This window comes from Trichosurus vulpecula, chromosome 7 (assembly GCF_011100635.1).
Source record: "Trichosurus vulpecula isolate mTriVul1 chromosome 7, mTriVul1.pri, whole genome shotgun sequence".
Classification (NCBI taxonomy): domain Eukaryota; kingdom Metazoa; phylum Chordata; class Mammalia; order Diprotodontia; family Phalangeridae; genus Trichosurus; species Trichosurus vulpecula.
In genome coordinates, this window is record NC_050579.1 from 46,033,031 (window position 1) to 46,053,764 (window position 20,734).

At 41.8% G+C, this 20,734-nt stretch overlaps 1 protein-coding gene across 4 annotated transcripts; it reads right to left on the bottom strand.

Annotated features, from left to right (window-relative positions):
• Positions 1-362: 362 nt before the first annotated feature.
• On the bottom strand, positions 363-18,878 carry MRPS21 (mitochondrial ribosomal protein S21). Of its 4 annotated transcripts, none has more exons than XM_036765822.1 (4): positions 18,670-18,772; positions 18,417-18,537; positions 18,127-18,309; positions 363-1,137 (listed from the first exon to the last, which is right to left on the bottom strand). In XM_036765822.1, exons 3-4 carry the CDS (start codon positions 18,207-18,209, stop codon positions 957-959), a joined length of 264 nt encoding a protein of 87 aa, XP_036621717.1. In that variant the 5' UTR covers positions 18,210-18,309; positions 18,417-18,537; positions 18,670-18,772; the 3' UTR covers positions 363-956. The 4 variants fall into 4 exon arrangements, with proteins under 4 accessions (XP_036621717.1, XP_036621716.1, XP_036621715.1 ...); XM_036765821.1 differs by having other exon boundaries at positions 18,413-18,537; XM_036765820.1 differs by lacking the exons at positions 18,417-18,537; positions 18,670-18,772 and adding an exon at positions 18,782-18,878.
• Positions 18,879-20,734: the final 1,856 nt, after the last annotated feature.

The window sequence follows — 20,734 nt, forward strand, 5'->3', positions numbered from 1 at the left end:
CAGCTATCTGGGGACCATGGCCAGAGCAAACAGACAGCAGGAGAGGAAGCAAAGCAGCTGGCTTTCCCCACAGTGGCCCGATGCCACAAGCTGTCAGTGTCACAATCTCAATAGTCCCTGCTGGGGGAAGAGAATATGGGGGTGGGGTGGAAAACTCCACTTTGTTTCCTTGATTCATGTCTGTCCCATGTGTGCTCCATCTTCTCATCTTTTCCACGTTTCAGCTGCTCCCCATTCATCTTTATGCGTATTATCATAACCCCATCTCAATTTCATGTCTGGTCTTGCCACGCCCCTACTCAGCCCTGTCCCCCCCCTCCCTCCCTTACACACACCCCAGAACAAAAGACAGAAAACAGGAATGAAGTTGGATTGTTTTACAGGAATTCCCATGGGGAGAGATTTCAGCACAATAGTTTGGTTGGACGCTTCAGAAGTAGAATTTATTACAATTACATGAGCCTTACCCTTCTTCAATTTAGGAAATTATTCAGAAAAGAAAAGAGATGACTTTTCAAACAATAGTAGAGGTCCTTTCTTATCTGTAGTCCCTAGTTTTCCTTACTGGGAACTATTAGGGGTCAAGGAATGGAATAAAGTGTTATATTCCACTCATTTGATCTTGAAGTCTCTGCCCCCCAGTTTCTTCAGAATGGCAAAGACACGGTCCTGTGGGGTTTTCCATTCATCAAGGAAGACATGGTGGCAAGGAGGAACATTTAATGATATCATTCATTGGCAGAGGGGTAAAGTGTGTGTGAATACCTGGTATGCATGCATGCATGCATATATTTATGTATCTGAATATATTGGAATTGAAAAGATGGCAAGAGAAAGCAGGGCTGGAAAAAGAGGGAAGCGAATGCCCCAATTGTTAGATTCTTAGAAGAAACCTGTAGAGACAGCTGTTGCCTACTAGGGAGTTTTCACACTGGATCTCTTTATCCCCGCTGGCTTCAGCAGCCCTGCCATGGATCCAAGCGATTCTTGCGCATCAGGAAGTTAATTTTTCGTGCCATTTCCATGTTGTAGATGCGCCGACAAGTCTCATAGCTCTCCCTCTGTCGTCGGCGACATGGCTTCTCATAGTATCTCCGCCGCTTGATATCATCGATGAGCCCATCCACAGTAAGAATTCTTCATAGAGACAAAACAAATTGGTTAGATGCCTTGGACAATTCCTAACACTCCCAATGTGGAGAAATGCAAAGGAAGGGGAAGATACTGTTCCTGCTCTCAGGAATTAGGTTCTAATTATCCCTGGGCTCTGCAAAGGCTCTATCAAAGGCTCTATCAAAGCAGTGATATAAATAGGATTATGGGTGATTTCTGTCCTCTGCACCCCCAAGCTCTTAGCAAGGTAGCCTGGGGAAAATCTCTTCTTTCCTTGAGCCTATGATCTATCTCTTAGCTTTCCCTCCTCACTGAGCCAGGTGAAAAAAGAAACATTGAGTGTAACCCCCACGACAAGTTAGGCCAACCAATAACTTCCTGTAATTCCTGGAAGCTTCCCCCTAAAGCCACTGACCCTCTTATCCATATCTGAATATCTCAGCTGGTGCTCTGGAGCAGTGAAGGCACCATTCTTCTGTTGCCCTCTATAACTGGGTTGGTTTGCCTAGCCCAATTCCTAGTTTGCCCTGTCAATTCACTGTATCTAATAAGTAAGGATTGAGGATTTGGGGCCTGAAACATGGTTATTACAGTGAGAAGATGGGGTGGGAATTAGGCTGGATAAAGCAGCAGAAGTACACAAACTGCCACCAATTCTGCTCAGTGGGAAGTCCTATTCATTGATGCTATTCCTTATCAACATCATAAAGCTCTGGAAAGTAGTTATTTGAATGCCCAGAAGCCAGATAAAAATTCTACTAGGTAAATTACAAATGTGAATATATTTGTGAAACTTTACCCAGTGGATTCTACCCAGTACCCAGTTTCTCCTGCCCCACCCAGGCTCCTGCTGCTTAATTATCAGATACAATTTGTAATTTGGAGAATTACTTTTGAACAGAGCTGTGTAAAAGTGGGGCACTTCAAGCTTTCAATATAGTGGGAAGGAGATTAACCTGAACTAAGGAGAAAATAAACACTCAAAGGTCATGGGATCTTTAGACAAGTCCTTCCAGGTTTACAAGGGATTCCATACATTCCCATTTGTTCATTTTCAGACCTCAAGTAGTATAAGAGCCATTAGCTGGGGAAATGACACTCCTTTCTACTCTAAAAAGGTCCTATCTCATAGAGGTCTCTCTTCAATTTTTAGATTGTCTTGAGAACCACAATCCCAAATCCCATTCCAATGGGACCAAGGACCCCAGGACAACAGATCTAAAGCTAGAAGAAACCTCACAGACCATCCAGTACAGTCCATTCATTTGAAAGGTAAGGAGGCCCAGGAAGGTTCAATGACTTGTTGGAAGTCACACATCAAAGGCAGGATCTGAACCCAAGTTCTCTGTCACCAGAGCTAATACTCTTTCCACTGTATTATGATGCTCTCCTCTCCACAGCAGGATCTTTAATTAGGGCATATGTACATTAATTAGAACCCAGAAAGATGCTGGCAACATCATGGTGATAATCCTGGTATTCATACCTCCGCATGGCATAAATTGCGTCTTGGGGGTAAGGGTGCTTCTAGAGTTGTGTTTCTCAGGGATGGGGTTTACCATCATTCAAAGTCCTCAAATACCATACTGGGGACCAGTGTTTTGTAAGATCAGATAACGAAAGAGAAAATAATTCAAGAGAACAAACTCTAGAAGAGATTATGAATTAACAGCTCTCTAAGGTCCCCTTCAGCTCTGAAATTCTATAACCCCAGAGACCCAGTGAACAGGCAGGAAGAGGAATTTGAGAAGAATAAAAGAGTGTAAGAGAGAAATTATGAAGGAATCTGTCCTCCAACACATAGGTTTATGTACTACTTTAAGGTTTGCAAGTGCTTTTACATTTATCTCAGTGGATCCTAAGACTGTAAGGAAATGTCTAGCAAGTGAATGAATACATGGTACAAGGGTGAGAGAAAGAAAAGTTGAATAGTCCTTCCATTAATCTGGATGAATTTGCAAATAGGATTCCCTGACAGGAAATGATTGCCTATGATTCAATTCAACTTACATTAATTATCTACTGTACATAGAGTACTGTGGTAGGTATTGGGAGATGGGGAGTACAAAGATTGGGTAAGATACAAGTCTCTGCTTTCATGGAACCTAAAATCTAGTAAAAGACAAGACAAAAATAACTATAATATATAATTATACTTAATTAGAGAGTCAGATTGTGTAGTAGAAACAGCACCAGATTAGGAGTCAGGAGCCTTGGGTTCAATTCCCAGCTTTGGTGCTGTGTGACCTTGGGCAAATGACAATCTCTCTGGATCTCATTTTCCTCATCATAATAAAAAGGCACTAGATCATTTCTAAGATCTTTTCCAGATTTAGCAACCTAAAGGTGTAAAACAAAGCCCTTTGTGATGTCTAAGGGGAAATAGGTCATTACAAAAAGTAGTGACTGAGCTGGCCTTTAGAAAGTAGTTAGAAATAGAATAAGAGAACTCTTCCAGATCACAGACACAGAGGGGAGTGGAGCCAATTGTTAAATTTTCATCGGGAGCACTTACACCTGAGACATCAGTAAATGCTCCAGATCAGGGCTTGATTTATTGTTTATCTAGACTTAAGAAAGTGATGGAGGAAATGTTAATAATGCAGATTAAACTTAACAATGTTGTATCCACTTTTTTAGGGAAAGCCAGTTGTTAAATATTTACCAGTACATTCTCAATGACATGGAAAACTATAGAGTCTAGGAAAGAGAGTAATTCAGTTTCAGTGGAAGGGTATAGTACAAGATAAGGTAGGACAAGAAGGGTAGGAAAGGAAAAGTCTTGATTGCCATACAAAAAAGTCTGGTAGACAATAAGAAACCACTTAAGATTTTTGAATGCTAGGACCAGATCTCTCTCTCTCTCTCTCTCTCTCTCTCTCTCTCTCACACACACACACACAGAGTCATGCTTTCACACATGCTATTCTGAAGCAAACTACACGTTTACAGTAACTGGCTGAAAGGTACATAGACTACAAAAGCCTACTGTGCTTAGCTTGTATTTTTTTAAACAAAGGCATTTGATTTGGTAGAGAAAACCTTGCCTTACAGGTGTGTCTCCCAGGCATATCCTGAAATCATATAAAAGTCCTTTAAATCCTTTAAAGATAAAACAACAGAGACACTTTTGCTTGATGACCCTCTAATTCTTAATATCAAAAAAAGGGCACAAAACAGGAAGCTATATGCTTGCCAAGGGTGTCTGCCAATATCATGGAGGATGTCCAACACAGGATCCAAATGGAGAAGGAATTATATAAGGATAAGTCTTCTAGATGCTGTTTGCTGATGACATTGCATCAACCGGAGAATACTGAAGAGCCTCCTAAATGAGATTCATAATCATTCAAAAATGTGTGGTATAACTATCCACATTAGAAAAACCCAGCTGGTGATGAATGTTTAGTCTCTAGACCATGTTATGTAGCTGGATGGACAATTAACCTACTGAGTCAGTCCATTAGTTCATATTCTCTTGGATAGACACTGAGCTGAGCTCAGAACAGAAAAAGTGTAGGCAAGCAGAGTAGATTGCCTTTAGGAAACTGTACAGTACTTTCATGGGCCTCAAGATTTTTTCTGGAAGAAAAAAAAGGCCCATCTTTTTAACACCACTAATCTTCTAGTGATGGTGTATCACTATGGATCATGGAGTATAACAGTTTCCAAATAAAGCTGAGGGTCACCCAAAGAGCAAAGGAAAGGCATGGTAGGTATGAACAAGCAGCAACACATTACCAATAAAGAAGTACATAAAAGAAGAGAAATCACAGATGTCAGAGAAGGGTGGCCCTTAAAAGAAAGGGGGCTTAGCATAGTGGCATATGGAGGCTGAGGCTGGGTAGATCTCTTCATCTGGGGAGTTATGTCTGCAGGGGAGTGTGCCAACTGGGTTTCTGCACTAAATTTGGCATTAAAATGACGAGCCCCTGGGACCAGGAAGAAGGGCCACCAGGTAGGAAATAGAAGAGATCAAAATGCTTGTGCCAATTGATAGTGGCACCTGGCTTGTGAGTTGCCCAGACAAGATGAGGAAACCCAAACTTTTTTAAAAAAGAAAAAAAGAAATCAGGCTGATCACATGGAATAGCTGTTGGACATACTTCAGCAGCAACACAATGTCAGGAGAACTAGAAAATGATCCCCAGCACATTGGGTGGCTTCCCCGAGGAAGGTTTACTGGAGGGCAAAGACAAAAATCTCACATAATGAAACACCAAGGGTGGGTTGTGATCCACCTCATCAGAGGGAGTACCCATTAAAGCAATCACAGACCTATTGAAGGATAGAAATATGATCAGAATACAGAATGGATAAAGATTAACCTGACAGTCACATAAAAAAAGTACTGGGGAAAAGAAGTACAAGTGCAGGTAGACCTCTAAAGAAGGTACTACAGTAGCGTTGAACACTTGCAGTATTTTTGATGGGAGATAACAAGGGTCTAGACTACAGAAGCAGTAGAGAAAATATTCTAGAGAAGGATAGATTACTGCAACTGACATGCCTGCCTTCAGAGGTGCTGAAGGTGTTGAAGTACTAGCCCCATGAGCTTTTCTGTAAACGGATAGAAACTTGTACTGCAGATACTTGGCAACCAACCCCTGAAGGAACCAGTCACCAGTTTTAATGAATTCAACAGATTATGTAAAAGGTGCTGAGCTGCCTGAGTGAGGAAGAGAGCAAGCTCACATGTCAGCACAGCCAGCTCATATAAAGCCAAATGTGTGCACGAGATACTCAATGGGCCACCAAGGGAAAAGGGGCCCAAATGGGCACATTCCCAGTTCTCCCTCCTTTCATTTGCTTAACAGCCAGCCATTCAGCCAGGGCTCTCAACTTAGACCACCTCATCCCTCACCTCCAAAAAACTCTCTCACAAGCACACATACTCCTCCCCTTCAGCTTAGCTGACCAATAAGGGCCTATGGTTACATAATACATGCAGGTTTTGTGACAGCACCCCCTAAAAACACATTTCCTTTGTCTAGTTACCAGTGTGCTCCAAAAATTCTAGGAATTTAGCCCCATTCCTTCTCTCATTCCCTCACCCTTCTCAACCATTTCAGTTACTGAGCTAACACCAACTGCCTATGTAATTATAACACAGAGTAAGTAACCAATTTTTAAAGTGCCAACTATAAGATCAGAGAGATGTAAGGAGGAAAGAAACTGGTCATGGATTGTTAGTTAGACATGAAGTTAAAGGATCTTTTCAAATCTGACACAAGACTAAAATGGTACTTCAGAAGACAAGCATATAAGGAATATGGAAAGCAGAAAGAATCCCCTAAAATGCGCAAAGATGCTGAAGTCTCAACATGCCAGAATACTAACTGCTCACATTACATGCTCAATAGGCCTTTCTTATGAAAGAACCTTTAACAGGTTTGGTTCCATTCAGTTTTTCTTGAAGGGCTTGAAATTGGTGTTAAGAGCACTCTGACAATCCAAGATAGAGCTGGGGGAAGACGACTCCATAACAAGGTTCACTTAAAGAGTGCCACCTTAAAAACAGAACAAGATCTTTGCAATAGCTTCCCCAACAAAAAAACACAACAAGTTCTTCCTTCAGCACTTTCCTTGATGCTCCAAAAGACAAATGCTCCCAGACTTTTAGCTTAAACTTTCAAGATTATCTAAGGAAAGTAACCACAACATTAAGAGCAGACAGGGAAAGCTACTCAGGGCTCACTATACCTAATTTTTTTTGCTGCTCATGGCATATTCTCTCAAAATTAGCTGTCCTGACCAATAAAATTCTATGGTATTCTTTAAAACGAGACTAAATAAAAGATAAACTGGGGTAAAGGACCAAATGCCATTTGCCTTAACTTCCCTTTTGTCAGTAGTCAATAATAACTGGCAGTTATATACCACTTCAATGCCACGGGTATCTGTAACGCCACTGGACAAATAAGGAAACAGGTTGAGGGCTTTGACATGACTAATAATTATCAGAGATAAAAAAAAAAATCAAGCCCAAGTCTTCGCTGCCTCCAAATTCAGCACTTTGTATTTTGTCACACTGTCTCACCTATAGAGACTGAAGGGTACTGAAAACCCTTGGGCTCCTTCTCCAGCCTCTCTGCTGCCTCCTGAGATTGAGAAGAAAGTGGGAGGTGTCAGGACAGAGACAGAGGGAGGCTAGGCAGAGTGGCAGGAATTGTCCAAATGTTATTCTATCCATTGCTGACCCCTCACTCTTTCTTCTCCATCCATCCCAGAGTGAAGAATATTTTAAGTTGAATTTAAAACAGTATAGCTGGCAGAGGTATCAGAAAAACAAATGCTATGGCTAATATGAAAATGTGTTTTGCATGACCTCATATATAAAAAATAAAAAATAAAATTGCTTGACTTCTCAAAAGCAAAGGAAGGGGCAGGAGAGAATTCAGAACACAATATTTCTAGAAATGATTGTTAAATTTACATGTAACTGGGAAATATTTAATGAAATACATAAAAATAATTTTAAAAAAGAAAAATGTTGATTAAAGGGAAATTAGATCAGAGAAAAACAGGGAGGTGGTTGCAAAAAAAATATATAAGAGGACTGCCCTATCCATCATTAAACAATACTTTATAATCACACTTCATATTTCAGTTAGGAGGCCCTTAAATAACAATCAAGAATACAAGAAATGTATGAACCCCCCAAATCACCTTGGCTTCATGCTTTTTACAGTAAAGAGATTAGAAACAGCACTATAATGGTTTGGAGATCAATAATTTTCCACAAAGAATATGTCTCCTTCTCTCAAGTGACAGAAGTATAGGGAACAGGAAGTGCCTCTGCAAAGTAAACTGATTACTGATCGTATGGAGAAACAACAGTGTCAGCCTCTCACTTCTCCAACTTCAGGCCACAGGGGTCAGGGTCAGGTCACCTAAGAACAGGGCAGACTCAATCCAACAATCACTTACCAAGACCAGTGGATTGCTGCTGATGTTCTGTCGTTTTTCAATCATATTTCACTTACATCCGATTCTTTCTGACCCCCTTTGGAGTCTCCTTGGCAAAGATCCTGGACTGGTTCGCCATTTCCTTCTCCAGCTCATTTTACACATGAGGAATTGAGGCAAACAGAGTGAAGTGACTTGCCCAGGGTCACACAGCTACTAAGTGTCTGAGGCTGTATTTGAACTCAGGAACATGAGTCTTCCTGACTGCAGGCCCAGTGATCTACGCACTGTGCCACATGCCTAAGCATGATTGATATAAGACAGAATGTAATGGATACAGCAAAAATCTAAACCAAGTACCCTTGAAAAATTTTTGGAAGGCCAGAATACTTTCTGCTGAGGGGGATTATGAGGAGGACAAGCTAATTTAGAGCCAACTTCTAGTCAATCTGATTATAACAATTCTCCACAGCAAATAAGCTTGTGTAACAAACTATTTTCTCTGGTCTTTTGTCTAGTAAGTCACTTCTCATAATGAAAGTAATTCCTACACCACCTTCTACAAACAGTAAAGTCGTAACAATATCTTAGTTATAACAAAGTTGTATTACAAAAAACTATTTGGAGTTCCTCTGGAACAGGGCTTAGTCAATCAACATTTAACATGCATCTACCAAGTACAAGGCCCTAAGGATACAAAATGCAAAAATACAATACTTGTATCCAGGAAGCTCCATTTTACTGGGAAGATACAATGTATATACAGACAAATATATACAAGTTTTGAGGATGGAGAAAACTTTAACAATTGGAGGAATAATCAGAGAAGGCTTGATAGGAGAGACGGTTTATAAGTTAATAAACTTTGGAAGATACCAAAGGGTAGATATGAGGAGAGGGTGAGTGAGAGGAAGAGAAGCAAAGTGGGGGGAGAGGGGGAGCGGGAGAGAGAGTTTCAGGTAGGGAGGATGGCCCAAACAATGGCATAGAGGCAGGAGATAGAATATTGAATTCTGGAAACATCTAAAAGTCCATTTGGCTGAAACTTTAAAGTGTGTGAAGCAGAGAAATATGAGAAAAAGTTGGAAACGTCGGCTTGGAGGCATATTGTGTAGGGCTTTAAATGCTAGGCTGTTTGTATTTTATTTTAGCAACAATAGGGAGTCAATAAAGACTTTTCAACAGAAAAATGACAAAATCAGCCCTCTGCCTTAGGAAGATAAGGCAAGGATAAGGTTCAAAGCAACGAGATCAATTTGGACACTGTTACAACAATCCAAGAAAGAGGTAACAAGGGCCTAAAACTATGCTTGTGGGTGAGTGAAAGAAGGGGATGGGTACAAACAGGTCAAACCCATAAGATTTAGCAGTTAACTGAACTGGGGGGAGAGGGAAAAGGAAAGCAAAAGGAAAGACTCAATTAATCAACAAATATATATTAAGCACTTACTACAAACCTGGTACATGGAAGAATGGTAATGCCATCTATAGAAACAGAAAAATCTGAAGAAGGAAAGAGCTAAAGGGAAAAAATCCATTTAGGAAATCTTGAGTTTCAGATGCTAGTGGGACATCAAGCTGGATTAGGTTTAAAAGGCTTAAAGTCTTAAGCCTAGAGTTCAGAAGAAAGATTAGTTCTGGATGTACAAGTTTGGAAATCATCTGCATAGATGATAAATGAAACCACAGAAGCTCAGAAGATCACCAAAGGAGAGATTTAGAATGAAAAATGGATCCAGAACAGAGCCTCAAGAGACACCCATGCTTAAAAGGGAGCAAGTGGTAGATGATGAGCCTGCAAAAGAGACTGAAAAGGAGGGTGTCAGGTAAACAGAAGAACTAGGATAGGGCAGTGTACTAGAAGCCAAAGAATGAGAATCTCCAAGAATGAGGACTCAAAACTTGCATCCAAGCTGATAACAAACTTGGCTCTCAGCCATGAAGCCATCATTCCTCTTCTTCATCACAAGCCTCTAAAGTGTGAGAAGTCAGTTTTGCCTTAAAAAACATTATATCAATTCCCTCCTTTTTAAAAATTTAATTTTTTTCAATGAGTGTGTGGATCACAACAAAATGTGGTAAGTCCTGAGGGAATAACAGATCAACTTACTTGTCTCCTGAAGATCTTATATGTGGGCCAAGAACCAAGTTAGAACTGACCATGGAACAACTAACTGGTTTAAGATGGGAAAAGGAGTGCAGACAATGTTGCATATTGTTACTTTATTTATTTAACTTATGTGTAGAGTACATCATGCAAAATGCCAGGCTAGAGAAGTCAAAAGCTTGAAAGAAACATTTAACAATCTTAGATATGTAGATGACACTACTCTGATGGCAGAAAGTGCAGAGGAATTAGGAAGTCTCTTGATAAGAGTGAAAGAAGAGCTGGCTTGAAGATTAACATCAACAAACTAAGATCTTAGCAAGTTGATTCCTGACAGAGGGAGAAATGGAAGCAGTGTCAGATTTTATATTCTTAAGTTCAAAAAGCACTGCAGATGGTAATTGCATCCATGAAATTAAAAGATGCTTGCTCCTTGGAAGAAAAGCTATGGCAAATCTGTACAGCACACTGAAAAGCAGAGACATCACTTTGCTGACAAAGGGCCGAACACCAAAGCTTTGGTTTTTCCAGTAACAATGTATGGCTGTGATAGCTGGACTATAAGGAAAGCTGAGCACTGCAAAACTGACACTTTTGAATTGTGGTGCTGGAAAAGACTTTTGAGAATCCTTTGGACAGCAAGAAGATCAAACCAGTCAGTACTTAATTAATTCAGGCTATTCACTAGAAAGTCAATACTGAAGCTGAAGCTTAAATACTTTGGCCACATGATGAGAAGATGGGACTCATTGGAAAAGACCCTTTTGTTGGGAAAGATTGAAGGCAAAAGGAAAAGGGAACAACAGAGAAAGAGATGGATAGTGCCATGGAAACAACAAACATGATCTTAGATAGACTTTAGAAGATAGTGGAAGATAGTAGAGCCTGTCGTAATATGGTCCGCTGGGTGAGTGCTGGTGCAGGGGTGTGCACACACACTCAAACACAGCAGATGTAATGTAACTCTGATTGGTGGACATTCTAACGAGGAGGTGGGTTAATAGTTCTCAGCTCTTCGCTATTACTTCATCATTAGGCGGTAGAACTAGCTGGACTAAAGAGTTTGTAAAGGGGAATAACATATAATAAGCCTGGAAAGGTAGGCAAGAGTTAGATTGGGAAGGGCTTAAAATGCCAAAGAAAAGAATTTGCATTTTATCCTAGAGGCAATAGGGAGCCACTAGAGCTTATTAAAGGGAGTGACTATAACCCACCTGTGCTTTAGGAACATCACTTTGCTATCTGTGTGAATGAAAGACTGAAATGAGTCTCTGAGACAGGGAGGTCAATTGGAAGGTTATTGCAATTATAGAAGGGAGAGGTGAGGTGCAGAACAAGCGTGGTGGACTCTGAGAGAAGGGGATAGAGCCAAAAGTGTTGTGAAGGTGGAATCAAGACTTGGTGGTGAATAAGTGAATAAGTGTAGCATGGGAGGCAGGAATCAAGATGCCAGCTTTCAAACTTGGGTGAATAGAAATATGGCAGTATCCTCAATAGAAATAGGGAAATTTAGAAGTAGGGTGGGTTTGAGGAGAAAGATGAGTTCTGTTTTAAACACGTTGAATTTGAGATGCTATGTGACTCCTAGGTCAAAATGACCACAAAGCAGTTTGTGAGGCAGGGCTAGAGCTCAAGAAAGAGGCCATGGCTTAGTTATCTAGATCTGGAGTCATCTGTGTAGGAATGATAATTGAATTCATAGGAGATGATGAAGTTACAAAGAGAAAAGTATAGAGAAGAGAGTCCAGGGAAAGAACTTTGAATCTTAACTATCCTGGAGGCAATAAGGAATTTGTTGTTTTTTTTTTTTTCAGGTGTATCTGACTCTCCATGACTCCATTTGGAGTTTTCTTGGCAAAGATGCTGGAATGGTTTGCCATTTCCTTCTCCAGCTCATTTGACAGATGAGGAAACTGAGGTAAATAGTGTGAAGTGAGTTGCCCAGGGTCACAGAGCTAGTAAGTGTCTGAGGCCACATTTGAACTCAGGTCCTCCTGACTCCAGGGCTGGCACTCCATCCCTGCGCCACCTAGCTGCAGGGAGTGGGAGACAACAATAGTTATGGGGGTAGGACATGGATGTTATCCAGCAAAGCCAACTGAAGAAGGAGCAGAACAAAACTCAGAAGAGAACAGCATCATGAAAAGCCAGTAAAGAGAAGGAATTCAGCAGTGTCAATGCCACAGAGAGGTCAAGAAGCATAAGAATGGAGAAAAGGCCACAGAATAAAGCAATTTAGAAAGGAAGCAATTTCAGTTAAGTGATGAGATGAAGTCGCTCTCATAACTCAGTGTTATTTAGGAGCTCATAAATCACAACCTCTCTGATGGCCTCCAACTGCCTTTCAGACATCTCTAACAAGATGTCCTGGATAATGTCCAGTAGGTATCACCACATCCAAAACTACACTCATTATCCTTCCCCTTAAATCCTCCCATACTCCTTACTTCCCTATTACTGTAGAGGGTAACCCCAACCTCCCAGTCCCTCATGCTCACAAGCAATGAGTCACCCTCCAATTTCTTGGCCATTGCCTGAGCCAACTGATTTCACCTTTGCAACAACCTCTTCTCTCCTTCGACCCTTCCACCTTTCTGGTGCAGGCCCTCATCCCCTCCCACTTGTACTATGGCAGCAGTCTGCTGGAGAATCAGCCTGCCTCAAGTTCCTCCCCATTCCAATCTATCCTCCATTCAGCTACCAATGATTTTCCTAAAGCACAGGTCCATATAGCTCTCCTACTCAGAAAACTTCAGTGGTTCCCTATTACCTCCAGGATAAAATATGAAATCCTCTTTTTATCATTCAAAGCCCTTTAAAACCTAGCCCCCTCCTACTTTTCTTTTTTTTTTAATAATCAAAAGATTTTTTATTTTTAGTTTACAACACTCAGTCCCACATAATTTTGACTTTCTTCCCCCTCTCCCCCCTTCCCTCCCCAAGATGGATGGAATCCAATATATCTTCTACATATAACTTTGCATTGAACCTATTTACACAATAGTCAAGTTGTAAAGAACTATGACCAATGGAATGAATCCAGAGAAAGAAGAAACAAAACCAAAAAAACAAAAACAAAAACAAAAGGGAAAAAAAAAGGAGAGCATACAATGTGTGTCAATCTGCATTCAGACTCCATAGTTCTCTCTCTAGATGTAGACAGTTCTCTCCATCATGAGTCCCCTGGAGTTGCCTTGTATTGCTGAGAAGACCGAAGTCTATCAGGGTTAGTCATCTCAGAATCCATATATCTGTAGTTGTGTATAATATTCTCCTGGTTTTGCTACGTTCACTCAGCATTATCTTGTGTAGGTTTTTCCAGGTTATTATGAAGTCCGTATTTTCCCCATTTCTTATAGCACAATAGTATTCCATTACTTTCATATACCACAACGGCTTTTATCCCTCCTTTGAATAAACTGAGAGAATAATACTTCAGGAGAAACAGAGGAGCCAGAAGGGGGGCTTCAGTAGCAAGAGAAGTGGGGGAGAGGGCACTTCCTGTGGTGTCGGAAGAAGACTAGTGCAGGCGGAGAAGTGTCCCAGCAGCCACCACCTCAGCAGAACAAGGAGAGTAACTGAGCCTCAAGGGGTGGAGCTAAGAAATGTCAACGCCAGGACCCCAGACTTGGCTTTGCACAGCCAGAGGAAGTGGCAGACACCAACACAGACACGAGCTGAGACCACCCATGCTGTAGAACAGTCCTGAGGAAGAAGAGACTCCCAGCAGCCAGACCACCCCTCCCCCACACTTTGTGAAACCAGAGGCCATAGCACATAAAGCTAGATCCCAACATAAGAAACTTGGGACAGAGCCCCCTGAACCCCAGAAGCAGAGATCCACTTCAGAAACCAGGAGAAAAAAAAACACCATGAAAAAGAATAGCAAGAAGCCTTCAAAGATGATTGATTCATATTACGAAGACAGGGAAGATCAAAATACCAATTCAGAAGAAGACAGCATGGACACTACACCCACATCTGAAACCTCAAAAGGGAAAGTGAACTGGTCTCCAGACCAAAAAGCATTCCTGGAAGAACTCAAGGAGGACTTTAAAAACCAAATTAGGGAGGTAAAAGAAAAAATGGAAAAAAATTCAATGAGGAAAACAAATCTTTACAAGGTAAAATTGGGGAATTGGTTAAGGAAAATCAGAATATACAGGGAAAATGTCTCATTGAAAAGTAAAATCAACCAAATGGAAAAGGAGATAGAGAAGACAAAGGAAGAAAACAAAACATTAAAAATTAGAATTGGGCAAGTAGAAGCTAATGACTCTATGAGACATCAAGAATCAGTCAAACAAAATCTAAAGAATGAAAAAATAGAAGAAAACGTGAAATATCTGATTGGAAAAACAACTGACCTGGAAAAAGATCCAGGACAGACAATCTAAGAATTATTGGTCTACCTGAAAGCTATGATGAAAAAAAGAGCCTGGACAGTATCTTCCATGAAATCCTTAAGGAAAATTGCCCAGAGGTCCTAGAACCAGAAGGTAAAATTGTCATCGAAAGAATCCATCGATCACCCCCTCAAAAAGATGCCAAACTGAAAACTCCAAGAAATATTACAGCCAAATTTCAGAACTACCAGGTCAAGGAGAAAATCCTGCAAGCAGCTAGAAAGAAACAATTCAAATATCACGGAACTACAATCAGGATCACGCAGGATCTTTCAGCTTCTACATTAAATGACAGGAGAAATTGGAATACGATATTCCGAAAGGCAAAGGAGCTTGGACTACAACCAAGGATCAACTACCCAGCAAAATTGAGCATAATTTTCCAGGCAAGGAGATGGACATTCAATGAAATAAGGGAATCCCCTCCTACTTTTCCAGTCTTCTTACACCTTTCTCACAAATACAGACTCTTCAATCCAGTGACACAAGTCACCCCATCCCTCCACTGGATACATTTTATCTGGCGGCTCCTCATGCCTGAAATGCTCTCCCTCCTCAATTCTGACTACTGATTTCCCTGGCTTCTTAAGTTGCAACTAAAACCCCAACTTCTGCCTTTCCTAATCATTCTTAATTCCAGTGCCTTCCTTTGTTTAGTTATTTCCTATTTATTCACTTTACCCATTTATGCACATAGCTTATTTGTATATATTTGTTTGCTAGTTGTCTCCCCACTAGACCATAAGCTCCTTGAGGTCAAGGACTTTCTTTGGACTCTGTTTCCTCAGTGCTTAGCCCAGTGCCTTAGCACATAGTAGGCACTTAATAAATGTTTACTAATGGTTCCATGTACCTGTAATGCCATTTCTCCCAAACCCTTAACCTTGATGAGTTTATTTTTCAAAGCTCAGAGCAAATTAATTTCTCCCAAGTTGAATAAGTCAGTGAATCCTGCCTTTTAGGTATGCCCCAGGTAGGAGCAAAAGGGAGTGGGGCAGCAAGGCATCTGACCAAGCATTTACTATAAATAAGCTTCCCTTCAACAAAAGCCTCACTACAAAGAGGGCAGGGGATAGAAATTTCTAAAGTGTGTTCAAAGACTTACCCATAGTCCTCAATTGCTTCATGAAAACATACATTAATTTTCTCTCATTTTCATAGCCTCTGATAGCACTTTTGTCAATGCCACCCTCTTTTTCCTCTCCAGTCACATTTCTCTTACTGCCACCTTCCAACCTGGTACTCCTTGCTTCTCCACCTCTAACTCCCTATTTTTTTTATTCTGAATTTAACACCAAATGAGTATTTTCATATACATAGAACAAAAAGAGAATTGTACATGAAATTAAAAATCTCTGTGATGTCTACCTTGTTTTTCTTTAAAAAATTCAACATATAACTTTCAAAGCTGCCCTACTTGTTTGTGATTCCTTCTTGCCTGCTTTCCTCTTCTGTGCATTTAAAAAAAGTCATTGACCCTCTTTTGGGGGGGGGGGGGGGCCCAGGGGCAGGTAACGACAACTCTATTCCTATATTCCTCTCTCTCTCACCACCACTCCTCATTACCACCACCTCTCTCACCATCACCCCTTCCAGCTCCAAGTCCCCCTTTCTGAGAGGGAGAGTCCAAGAAACTCTCTAACATTTAAATACTATCATATAAGGACTCTTAACTAGAGATCTGGGGAATAAGCATAGTATAGTTTTAAGGACTTGGAACCTGGACTTGAGAGTCAGAAGATCTGAATTCAAGCTCCGGCTCTGCCACTTACTAGCTGTAGCAAGTCACTTCAATCCTCTGTTTTCCTCATCTTTCCTTCATCTGTAAAAGGAACTGAATGAGATAATCTTTAAGACTTTTTTTCTAGCTCTAACATTCTATAATTATGTACTTACACTTTTCCATTTGAGACAAGAAAGCAGTTTTAATCAGAATTATGAAAAGCAATTCACTAGAAGGCAAGAGACCTAGTTTTTACTCCTCTCTTTGCTCCTCCCCAGTCACCAGCCTCATGGTATTCGGCAGGTTCCCTACCCCTGGTCTTGGGCATCACTTAATCTAACATTCAGTTGCTTCATATAAAATGGATATAATGTCACTTAGATAACTTTATTAAAGTCTATTCCAGCTCCAAAACTTAAGATTTTGTGATCAGTATAGCAGAAGTTGTTCAAAATGCTTCAGTCATAAAACACTATATAAACATAAGCAATTATTAAAAGACCTAATCATCACGCCTGTCATTTAAGACTTTTCATCAACTGCCCCCATACTGATCCAACTTTATTTCTCAAAGCCACCAAAGGCCCTCCACTTATTAATCTAACTTTACCACCTCCCATTTCATTTCTACCTCTGTACTTTGGTCTGTTGTATCTCTTTACTCCAACCTCCAATGTCTGCCTATGTCCTTCATTAATGACAACTGATATTTTCATAGCACCTTAAGGTCTGCAAATTGCTTCCCTCATTTTATATTCATTTAACATATTAGGAAATTGAAGCCCTTAGATGAAGTGATTTGCCTTTGGTAACACAACTAGGAAGTATGTGAGTAGAATTTGAATCCAGGTATTGCCTGGCTTGAAGTCCAATCTTGTCTTTTACACCACACTCATTTATTTCAAGTGCCACATCAAAATTTACTGTCTTTAAAAAAGAGAACAAAAAAAAAAACTCTCCATGACTAACTTCATCTTTTATGAATCATTCCCTTAGCACTAAGGGATATCGCATATTTAGAACTAGTTTTGGGGCAGCTGGTGGCACAGTGGATAGAGCATGAATATAATCCCCCACCCCCATCTCTTCTCAGAATCCCTTTTTCTTCTTCAAAGCACAGTTCAGATGCCATCTCCTACAGGAGGCCTTTCCTGATTCTCCCCAAATATTAGTGTTCTCCCTTTTCAAATTACTTTTATTTTCTTATTTGTTTACATGCAATATCCTCTCCAGCAGAAAGCTACCTTTCTTTCGGATCTGATTTTGTTTTTGTATGCCCAAGCATCTAAGTGCTTAATAATAATGTTGGATTGTTATTGTTAATAATATTTATGTAGTGTTTAAGATTTGTTGTTTTAATTGTTGAAATGCATACACCATCTTGTCAATAGGAACTCCTTCCACTAAAGAAGATCACACATCTCTCTAATCGATAAGATTTGCACGCTGGAGTCTCAAAGAGGTTAAGCTACATGCCCATGGTAACACAGCAAGCAAGCATCTGAGGCCAGATTTGAAAAGGGGTCTTCCTGAATCCAAGGCAGGCAGAGTATCCACTAAGACAGGCCATGCCGTTCATATTCTCAAACTGTTTTATGAGGTTATGTCTTAATTCTCCAATTACACTGCAAGATCCACGAGGACAAGAACATCATGTTTAACTTATTTTATATCACATACAACTGGGCTGTACTTACAACCAATAAACACTATTCACAGTTGAACTTTAGATGAACTTCTTCCCCAAACCTCTTTAGGACAGGTTTAGAAATTATCCAGATACGTGTTAGGGACAAAGACAAGAATTCTACTGCCTACACGCTTTTCCGAAAGTCTGGGAGAGCAGCTACGGATCTCCCTGCGGTTACCTGTTCAGGGTCCTGTATGCACCTTCCACATTGCCTTCCTGCACCATCACAGTCCTGGCAATGAACTTCAGGTGATTTGCCATGATCTTGGGACAAAGTTGTCCTTGTAAGGAAAGGAGTTTTCGACTAAAGCAGCTGAAGGGTGGGTGTGTGGGGCGGGGGCGGTGAGGAGACGACTGCCAGCTGGAGAAATGGAAAATGAAATCCAGTCAGTGTTCATCAGGCCTTTGGGGGCTGAAATAGACGGAAAAGGGGGGAGGAAGGCATAATCACAGGATATGCTTACAAACCAGAACCGAAGGGCGGTCTAAAGATGGGTGCCTGAGGGCTGGGGCACGTGGAGGTCCGCACATGCTGGGGAAAGCCTGGGACGTGAGGTCTCTAGCAAGACCGAGAGCTCGGCCGAGCTTACTAATAGGGGAAGAGGGGGAAAGGAGAAGAGATGGGTTTCCATGGTGACGGAATTCCACCCCACGGCCGAAAGGCGCACCCATGATTGCGACCACCCCTTATAACTCCAGTAACCCACTCTCCAGCCCGGACCTGGTCTGCTTGTGTAAGGGGAAAGGGAGGGTCTCTCGGGGCCCCCTTAGTCCTCCCCATTTTATTCCACCCCAGGGACATAGCTCCTCGACCCGCGTCCTTGGGGACTGACCTCTGGCCTGCGGCGCGACCGGAAGCGGAAACTGGAATTCTCCCAGCAGGGTGAGACGGAAAAAAAGGAGCGGCTGGAGCGCGCGAGGGGCGGGGAGCGGAGCGGAGCTGCGCACGCGCGCTCGCGCCGGCCGAAACCATGGCAACCTCCTGGTACCCAGGTCTCCAAGGACCCTAGCCAGAGGAGCGCGAAGACGAAATGTCGCTCCTAGACGCCAGTCCCTCCGCAGTCCTGGCCCGCGTCTTCAGGGAGACTGCCTGCCCTCTCTACTGTCTCTACCCAATTCTTCCCCTCTTTCGGGGAAGATGAGAGGACCCGGGAAGGAGCGGGGACCTCCTCTGTCACCCTCCTTAGCCTCAGAAAGGAGTCTGAGTGATCAAGCCAAGTAGTGCATGCCAGGCATCTCATCTCCCACCAGCGCTGCCCTCAACTTCTGTCGAGTATTTATTAGGCGCCTAATTTGTGTGCCAGGGTTGCAAGTACAAAGAAACAGGTCCTCTTCCAAAGAATCCAGTGTAATATGCCCACGATGAGCCTGTTCTCGGCATTTTTCCCAAAACAGGGATATTTTGAACCAAATAATCAGTTCTGACAGTTGCTCCTTTTCTCCCTCCATCTGACTCTTAGTTCTTGGACAGTCTTTGAATTGCTGCTTATGCTTCTCCTCTCCCTCCCTCTCTCTCTTTCTCTCTCTCAGAAAACTTTGCCTCTATGGCATTCAAACTCCACCTCTACAAATCCATCGAGGGTTACTGGGTCACAAAGGGGCCCTCTAAAGTCAATGGGAGAAGGGAGGATAAAAAGATTCCCTCCCTAAAGCAACCACTTAATTACAAGGACTATTACCTCCCCTAAGGCATAAACACAATGCACCTACCAGGGCAGAGATCTACTCTGCACAGATGTAGACAAACATAGCAGGGGGTCTCAAGATGGCAAATCGGGAAGCAAAATGGCCAAGTTCCCTAACTATTCCAGCAAAAAAAAATTTTAAAAATAGCATTAGGGCAGAGTAATGATTTTTCTAAAAGTCCAAAGAGAAACTACAGTTAAGTTCATTTTTACCAGCTCAACTCCATACAAACAACCAGGATCTTATGGATATAGAGGAAAGGTCAGTACAGAAAGGCTCTGCCTAGGGGCTCATCTCACAGAAGCCTTCCATCTCAGGGATCAGGAAGGAGCAAGCCAAGTGGTTCCACAAGATCCACCCACAGCCAGCACCCAGAAAGCTGCCAACAGCACAGGTTCTTTTGATCTGCTTAACTAAGGAAAGCAAGGTGAAGGGGTTGACAAGCTTACTTTAATTCAGCATACAAATATCATTCACTTAGTTCAGGGGGAAAAAGCCAGCACCCTGAACTTCAGAGCAAATTACAAACAAAGTACAAACATCAACAGACAGACCCAATACAGATTCATAGTTACCAACATCTAGGTTCAGCCTGGGAGCTCAGAACAAGGGCTGGCCCAGAGTCACTGGAGCCACCACTGCTGTGAGTAAGAGAGCTCTAAAGAACAAACAGCCAACCCCTGTTTTTTATATCTTTTTCAGCATCAGGGGTGAGTCACACATGCGACTCACTCATGTGACTTAGAATTGTCACAGAGATGGACTTAAACCCACATGGTCTAAGAGCCTCTGCTCTCCCAGACATGTAAACTAGGCCCTCCCTGGAGTTAGCCCCACTTTGGGCCCTACCTTAGTTGCCAATCCACACCCACTAAGGTTTTACACCTAATTGGGGTTTGGGCCTGGGGCTTAACACCTAGTAAGGCTCAATGAATTACTCAAAGGCAACAAAAGTCAAACTATTCAAGGCACTTGTTGAGCTAAGTGCTAAGGAGCCTATTTTGCTTACCAACACACCAAGGAATCCTAGAGCTTGAAGCTATGTCCTGAGGACAGAGAGATGGGAGACCAGGCCAGGGTCTTAGTCAGGATTCCTAGCC